Genomic DNA, 8,880 nt, shown 5'->3' with positions numbered 1-8,880 from the left:
TTTTGAATCCTAAGTTGGTTTGGTTGTTAGGGATATTTATAGATTAAAAAAACGATAATCCAATAATTCAGATGATTAGTTTCTTTCTTTCTTATTTTATATAGTTTTCAATATAATTACAGTTTAGTTTCAATGATTATTTGCTGTTCGATCGTTGTTAGATTTTATAGAATTTAAGGCACATAGAAGATTGTCAATTACTCAATTACTAAAAGTAGCTGGTTAGTTTTTTTGTGTTTATTTATATTTTGTTAAAAGTAGACCAGCCATAGATGAGAAGTCAAAGGGATTTCCAGGAAATGGCATAGATGGTAATGGTATGGTAAGTGCTGTTCCAGATGGAGTATCTGCAGAGCTTGATTCAGTGGAAGAATTCTTCACAGCTGGAACTGTTGTTTATTCTGAATAAATTTAACAAACATGTAATGATTTTTAGAAAGAAACAACAAGACATTGGATAGCCTAAACACATAAGTGTCTGTCCAAAAATTGCAATGGTCTATCAGTCAAAACTCTTCACAAGATGGCTACTTAAAACAATTAAGAAAAAATAGCATGGTCCATATTATTCTTCATTCTAAAAACGACCCGTGTTTGCACACGGGTCTTACAGCTAGTATATATATAAAGAGAGAAAGAGAGACATACTCAGATCTATTTATTCAAATGTCTAATGCAAGAGAAAGTGATACATATACTAATACCGTGAGAAAACATTTTAAAATATTTTTAGGAACAAGAGAGGTCATGTAGCTCTAAGGACCGAGTGGTAGCAAAAACAAACAGGATATGTGCATCCTATAAGGAAGCATGTGAGTTTATATCTAACATGGTTGTAGATGCATGGAAAGTTATAAATTGAGAGTCGCTCACACCAGCTGACACCCAATTTCTAGTAGTGTTTCAAGACTCCTCTATTTTGAGTAAGAAATTAAGGGGGAGATCGTTGGCGTGATTTCAAATTCAGTCCGAGCCGATAGGTCGCCCCAAGTAGGTGATGGGTAGTGTGCCTAATCTTAAAGAGTTAATTAGGGTTACTAATTGTTCTTGTTGACTAATTTAATGTTAGGAAGTTAGTCCCCAATAAGTACATGGCTGAGTATGGTTTACGTATTATGAAAAGTTGTATCAAACTTTGTGTTCACTACTAGAAAACTGCTACTATTCCTACGTCAATTTCCGTGGGAAATCCGTGGGTAACTGCGTTTACCCACGGATTTCCCACGAAAATGGGCTGTGGGAATTCTCCTCGTGGGTAATTTTTTTCTGACGCAGTTCCTACGGATTTTCCTACTCCTTTCCCACAAAAATGTTTCGTGAGAATTCTCCTACTTATTTCTCACCGAATTAACTTTCTTAACTTTCCGACGCATTTCCCACGGAATATTTAGTTTTTAAAATTTTGTGTTTAAAACAATTATATTTATATTTATTATCTAATATTTATTAAATTTTAATTTTCTTACACAATTCCTACGAATTTGTTTTTTCTTCCTACACTATTCCTACGAATTTGTTTTTTCTTCCTACACAATTCCAACTGAATGTATTCATTTTTCCTACGTATTTACTACAAAACTAGTTTTGTTTTCTACACAATTCTAACTGAATGTATTCCTTTTTCCTACGTAATTACGACATAATTGTTTTTTTTCCTACACACTTCTAACATAATGTATTCTTTTTTCTTACGCATTTCCTGCGAAACTATCTTTTTTCCTACAGAATTCCAACGGAATTTGACAAAACCTATTGAGTCTTTTTCCTACACATTTCTTACAGATACATTTAAAAAATAATAGAAAAAACAAAAAATACCTGCTTTTTTTCCTGTTGAAAGATTCATATTGATAAATATGATTCGGAATATAAATTTAACAAAAACAAATAACATAAATTCAGAGCACGTTTAAATTACAAAATTATCCATTGTTAACATTAAGATTCAGAATAAATAACAAAAATTCCGAGCCCGTTTCAATCAGAAAATCACCGTTGTTAAACATCAAAATCTGGAATAATTAAAAAACTACTACTATTGACTAACGGGAGGCTGGAATTTTTTCATAAGCTCTTCAAATTGTTTTTGCCTCTTTTCTTCATTTTCTTTCATTTCGTTTTCCATCTGTTTCACTTTTTGCTCCAACTCTTGTCTCGCATCCCTTTCATTTGCAAGTTCCTTTTCCATTTCAACTCGGACTTTTTCAACCTAAATTGTTAAAACGGGCCAATAATCTAAGTTATTGTTTTCTACTAATTAATTGTTAAAAACTATATAACTTATAGAATTGAGATACTTTGTAAGAAGTAAACAACATCTCCTCTTGCGACCTTATGGCATCAAAATATAATTTAGATTTGGTAGATGTAGACAATTTCCCAGTTATCACGAAATTAGGATCCGAAGATCCTACCCCGAACATCCGACCCTTTTTATCTCCTGCCACTCTCGCCCACACATCAAGATCATCCGGATGTTGGTTGAGATCCGACCCATGCAACTTGATCATATCACTTCTGTACCATAACTACAATTTATGGAAACAAATTGTTAGTTGTTGTCCTAAAACTTAATACGCTAATGTTCTAATTATTCAAAAACGACAAAGATAACTTACATAGATTTCTCTTGATTTTTCAGAAATAAACTCAAATCCCTCAAGACTATTAATGTCCAGCTCTCCGGCCCAATACTTCTTTTTGCTTTCCTTTTTGAGATGGTTATCAAAATAAACTTCAATACACTTTACTTTTCGGCAATATTTTCTTTCCTAAAAAGCATTTTCGTAATACATTTGCGTACAAACAATTATATTTTTCAACCCAACTTTTTTACTAATTTATATAAAGATGATTAGCTTACCAAACGAATGCGATGCTCGTCAAACCCAATGGATCCACCGGTATGGTATGTCGAGATATACCTTCACCACTACCCTTGCTATTGCGGTTTGTTCTCCCGCTCTCTGACTTTTTTAGCCATTTTTCGGTGTTACAACCCTGAAAACGAAATGTATATATATATATATATGTATGTATATGTATATATGTGTGTAAGGCTAGACTATGTGCCAAGTATAATATAAACCACACATATATAGAGCAATAGAATATATAAAAAAGTAGTAATAATAATAATGTAACTCCCATACCTTACACAATTGCTTCCATACTTCCTTAGACACCGAAGCTGGTGGATATTTATAAATTCTGTCGAATCTGTGCTTGTCTCCTATAACATGTCCAGCGTCTCTGGCTTTGTCTTTATATTTTTCTCTCAAGTCCCTCATGGTGTCTCTATACCGATTCTCAACAACGTTACGAAATGCGTCATATATGTTTTTTTCACTCTCCGGGTCCCAACAGTATTTGGTTTGTACAAAAATAAAGTAAAGCGCTTATTAGTATATTTCTGATGACAAGATCCGTTTACTAAACGGGTCATGTCCACAGGTTGGCGGGTCCCGGGGTTGTTTCTGTTCATTACGGATGTGTTGATTGTACAAGTCGCTTTATGGAGTATATGGAAGCACCGGAATGATGTTGATTATAACCGGAAAATGGGTACACTAGAAGGCGTCAAATAAGATATAAAACAACTAGGCTACCTCTGGATTTACATAGTATGCATGTGTAATGTTTTTGTTTAGTTTTGGTGAACACTTGTATAGGATGATGGACTAAGTTATCTGTTGGTACTAGATGAAATAAGGTATAATGTTGGCCTTTCAAAAAAAAAAAAAAAAAAAAAACAAGGTTGTGGTCCTAAACATCGGCTTTAATGAACATTGTAATTCCATTCAGCGACTTTACCTAGTTTCACTTACAAAGTCCATGCCCACCTGGTTTCACCCTTTGGGTGCTCAAAGCACCTACTTTTGCAAAAAAATCAATATGTGTAAATGGTTTTGTTAATACCAGGCCAGAAAGAAAAAAATGACTAGATAACTGATATAACCTTTTATTTTTATAAAAGAAAAATATGTTTGCTAAATAAAAATGCCAGTTAGTACATCATTTGATGTATGTGAACCAGGAACCAACCCGAAAAGCGCGTAAGTATAAAGCTAATTAAATGGGTGAAACCGTGAACCCGACAAGTTTGAACCGAACACGACACATTTAATTAATCGGGTTCGACCTAAATATATATGGTTGATTCCTGATGTTTTTTTAATTTCCTTATACATTTTAGGGTAATTACTTTTTGAGTCTCTGTGTTTTATGTGTTTTAACTAGTTGAGTCCAAAAGCAAAAAGTTTAACGACCTGAGTCCACATAAGCATTTTCTTTAACCATTTGAGTCCAAATTTCTAACCCAGTTAGAATTTTGTTGTTAAGTTTTGTTAAATGACCAAATTACCTCTATAAAACACAGGGACTCAAAAAGAAAAAGAACATATATTTATCAACAATTTCTTACCAAATGTATTTTCAAGGAAACGTTAATCTGACCATGGTATTGCATATATACATGTGAAGTGTACTTCTTCCCTCCCACTATGTAATATAATTCTTCCATCCCAAATGATGATAATGCATACGTACATGTAACCGATTTAGTACAGAACCCAAAACTCTGAAGTCAAGCCAATCAAGCAGCACAATCAGACATTATTACAATCCAAATTCCTCAACAATAACAAAAAATATTATTCCAACCTAAATTCCTCAACAATAACAGAAAATATTTTATTACAACCTAGAGATAAAGCTAACAATTTATAGAAATTTAGCTCAAAAATAACAGAAAAAACAACTAAATTTCTGGCAGTTCTTCTCCATCTCAAAGATCTCCTTTTCAACCTAGAATGCAGAGTAGCGTCTTCTTTAGATATATACTGCAACCTCTTCTTAAAATCATCACCACGTAATCCAAACATTGCATTCCAAATCCGAGACAAAATCCCCTTCTTCTTCGTTTCCTTCTTGTCCACGTCATCACTCTTCTCCTCCACTACTTCCTTCACCTCTTTCTCATCAACCATTAGGGTTTATTATCAACTAAAAAAGTTAAAACTCAACCAATAACAGATCCAGATCGGTGATGGTAAACCCATCTAATGAAGTTTAGAATAAATCTGATGAAGATGAGAACCCTAGATCGAGTTTCAGTGAGAACCCATCTTTTTTCTGATTGCTCCGCTTCAATTTCACGGCTAACCCTCATAAACGAAACACTCATAATTCGTTTCAGTAATGGCGGCGCTAGGGTTTCGTGCGGTGGTGGAGGTGCAGTGGTGATGGTGATGGTGATGGTGATGGTGCGGTGGTGGTGGTGCCGGAGATGAGTGCTGCAGTGGTGATGGTGGTGTGGCAGTGATAGTGTGATAGTGATGGTGATGGTGGTAGGGTTGAGAGGGAGTAGGAAGAGAGAGCTGAGGAAGAAAGAGGGGATAAAATGTGTAAGATAATAATAATAATAGTAATAATAATATACTAATATACAGGGGCATTTTAGTCTTTTAATGAAAAACTAACAAAAAATTCAAACAGAGTTAAAAAATTGGACTCAAATGGTTAAGAAAAATGGTTATAGGGACTCAGGGCGTTAAACATTTTGATTTTGGACTCAAGTGGTTAAAATGCCTAAAACAAAGGGACTCAAAAAGTAATTTACCCTACATTTTATTTTCATGATGTTTGTTTGTATTTGGTTAACAATAGGTTTGATCCAAGGCTCAAATTCATTGATCAAGGTTTATGAAATCTGTTATCATAGTAGGTTTGTTTATATTTGAGCTGAAGATTGAAAATTTTTATGGTTTAGTAATTAAGGGGTAAAATAGTCATTCTCTACTATAGTTATTCTCTAATATATTTAATGAAATAGGCATTTATGACAAATTTCCTATGGATATTAATAAATTTGTTTTTAAAAAAACACATATATAACACAATATATAATTCAAAAAAAAAATTATCTATTTCGTGAGTAAATTGTCGGTAATTTAATTTCTGACACACTTCCTACGGATAGGAAATGAAACCTATTGATAGGTAGGATTATTATATACCAATTTTGTAGGTTGGATTATTATTTACCAACTCGTTAAAGCTTGGTTTATTAAATACCAATTTTCCTAAATAAATTTATTTTAAAAATGACATATATTCTTATAAATAATAAAACTTATGTTTTAATATCAGTAATTTCATTTTATTATGAATGTTTTTTTATGATAAATTGGATTCCTACGCATTTCCTACCGATAATTAAAATAAAAACGGATTCCGTAGGAGATCGGTCGGAATTTTCCTACACTTTTCCTACGCATAACAATTCCTATGAATTTCCGACTAATTATTAAAATGAAAACGGATTTCGTCGGAGATCGGTCGGAATTTTCCTACACTTTTCCTACGCAAACCAATTTGTCGTTTTTTTGTCACAAAACTAAGACCCTTTTAATACGTCGGAATTTCGTAGGAAATGTGTCGCCATTTTCGTTCGTAGGAAATGCGTAGGAAATTTTGCTTGGAATAATAGCAGTTTTCTAGTAGTGGTTATTTTCTTAATCTATTGGAGAGCTTAGTCTAAATTGTGTGTTCTTTTTATTGATTTGATTATAGGATTGGGACGTGAGTTAAAGCCCCTCTGCCTACGTGGCAGTGCGTGACGCTTTAACAAGCACTTGCTAGTTAAACCACAACTCCTAGTCTAATTAGAGTACTCCCCAATTATCTATAACCTGTCTTGAAGAAAAGACAGGTACAAAAGAAACCTGATCTATTGTGACTCTAAGAGTACCTTAAATACCTTGTTTTTTAGATAAAATGAACATTTAACTAAACTAAAGAAAGCCATCCAGTAATATCCCACTAATTTGTAGGGTCAGCAAAGGTTATAATGAGGGCAGATATTTGTCACACTTAGGTATCTCTGTGGGTGGATACCACTGAGACTATAGCTCCAAGATGAATGAATATATATTCAACTACGGGTTGCTACCACCAAGACCATGCCCCAAGATGAACGAATATGTATTCAACTACCGCAAAAATTAATTGCTACTGTTAGTTAAAAAATAAAATATGACAAGTTGGCTAAGGTTTTCTAATATGTGTCTTTAATAGAGTGAAATTGGTGGTGTGCTAATTTTGTATTTTTGGATAGATACACATGATCAACAGTTTGCATTAAAAGAGATAAATTGGTGGTGTACTATTTTTGTCTTTTTGAATGGATGGATACACATGACGAACAGTTTGCATTACGTGTATATATACTTCGGTTGATCTCAAAATTTTTATAGCCTATCACCATTAGAAAATTTTGAGATGTCAAACTTTCAGCTTTCTAGTGTTTCCTTTTCTTCGTCTATCTTACCATCGGCCGTTGATGATAATAGTGACACGAAGCTGGATGTTATCCGCAACACTATGAATTTCAGTGCTAGCATATGGGGGGATCAGTTTCTTACATTTGAAGAGGTTTTCTATCACCACTAATTTATTGTTTAACCGTCCATTTATAATGAGAAAATCATCTTCTTATTTCTTTTGTACGTGCAGCCAGATGATCTAGAGATGGAGAAGAAAGTAGTTGAAGTGCTCAAAGAAGAAGTAAGAAAGGAGCTAGTGATCAAAGGTTCCTCTAATGAATCACTGCAACATATGAAGTTGATTGAACTTATCGATGTAGTCCAACGCCTTGGCGTTGCCTATCATTTCGAAGAGGAGATCGAGGAAGCCTTGAAACATATATATGTTACATATGGTGAGAAATGGGTGGATCTAAACAACCTACATAACCTTTCTCTTTGGTTCCGACTCCTTCGGCAACAAGGCTTCAACGTTTCATCTGGTATTTAGTTACATGTTTAGAACCACTAACTCCTTCACAACCATACTTGAACATGATCACTATTAGAATATGAATATCAGATCCATAACGTTAATGTCTAAATGCATCCATTGTCTCATTTACAATTTTTTTTTTTCAAAACATCAAACTCAAAATCATTTCCCATTGTCCTTGTTGGGACATTGAACCCGCAAGACTTTGTTGATGGGGGCACTATCTCCGATATAGACCTATATATTTTTTTTGTTGATTTTGGCCTGATGTGGTACTGTAGCACTAAGATGAGGGCTTGCACCTTACAGGAATATTCAAGTACCATATGTGTGAGAAGGGAAATTTTAAGGAGTCTTTATGTGAAGATGCTCAAGGATTGCTTGCTTTGTATGAAGCATCTTATATGCGGGTGGAAGGCGAAAAAGTACTAGATGATGCCCTCGAGTTCACTAAAACTCACCTTGCTATCATAGCAAAGGATCCTTCTTGCGACTCTTTATTGAGAGCCCAAATACAAGAAGCACTAAAGCAGCCTCTCCGGAAAAGGTTGCCAAGGCTAGAGGCCGTGCGTTACATACCTATTTACCAACAAGATGTTTCCCACAATGAGGTCTTACTGAAGCTTGCAAAGTCCGATTTTAATGTCCTTCAATCAATGCACAAGGAGGAACTTAGCCAAATTTGCAAGTAGGAATTGCGTGAAAGCTCAGACCTCATGGCTAATTTAGATTAAGTTCTGTATTTTCATGATATATCGTATATTTAATTAATCATTTGTGTTAGATGGTGGAAAGACTTGGACATGCAAAAGAAACTACCTTATGTTCGAGACAGATTGATAGAAGGCTATTTTTGGATACTGGGGGTCTATTTTGAGCCTCAACATTCTCATACGAGAATATTTTTAATGAAAACCTCCATGTGGTTGATTGTTCTGGATGACACATATGATAACTATGGAACTTATGAAGAACTCAAGATCTTTACTGACGCTGTTCAAAGGTACACATTCATAATGCAAATTTATAAATTATTGGTTAACTAATTAGTATAATCTTTTATTGTTAATTGTATATTGT

The 8,880-nt window shown here is 34.1% G+C and overlaps 1 protein-coding gene across 1 annotated transcript in view; it reads left to right on the top strand.

The window, feature by feature from the left end:
* Window positions 1-7,175: 7,175 nt before the first annotated feature.
* LOC110917082 ((E)-beta-farnesene synthase) overlaps window positions 7,176-8,880 on the top strand; it is a 2,816-nt gene continuing 1,111 nt past the window's right edge. The window contains exons 1-4 of the mRNA XM_022161695.2: window positions 7,176-7,434; window positions 7,516-7,807; window positions 8,110-8,488; window positions 8,585-8,803. Coding sequence (XP_022017387.1) covers window positions 7,282-7,434; window positions 7,516-7,807; window positions 8,110-8,488; window positions 8,585-8,803 — 1,043 coding nt within the window. The 5' untranslated portion in view covers window positions 7,176-7,281. The remainder of the gene's footprint in view (window positions 7,435-7,515; window positions 7,808-8,109; window positions 8,489-8,584; window positions 8,804-8,880) is intronic.

The sequence above is a fragment of the Helianthus annuus genome, chromosome 16 (assembly GCF_002127325.2).
Source record: "Helianthus annuus cultivar XRQ/B chromosome 16, HanXRQr2.0-SUNRISE, whole genome shotgun sequence".
In the NCBI taxonomy this organism is placed as follows: Eukaryota; Viridiplantae; Streptophyta; class Magnoliopsida; order Asterales; family Asteraceae; genus Helianthus; species Helianthus annuus.
The sequence above is the reverse complement of the archived record's forward strand: the minus strand, read 5'-3'. Positions and strand labels throughout refer to the sequence as shown.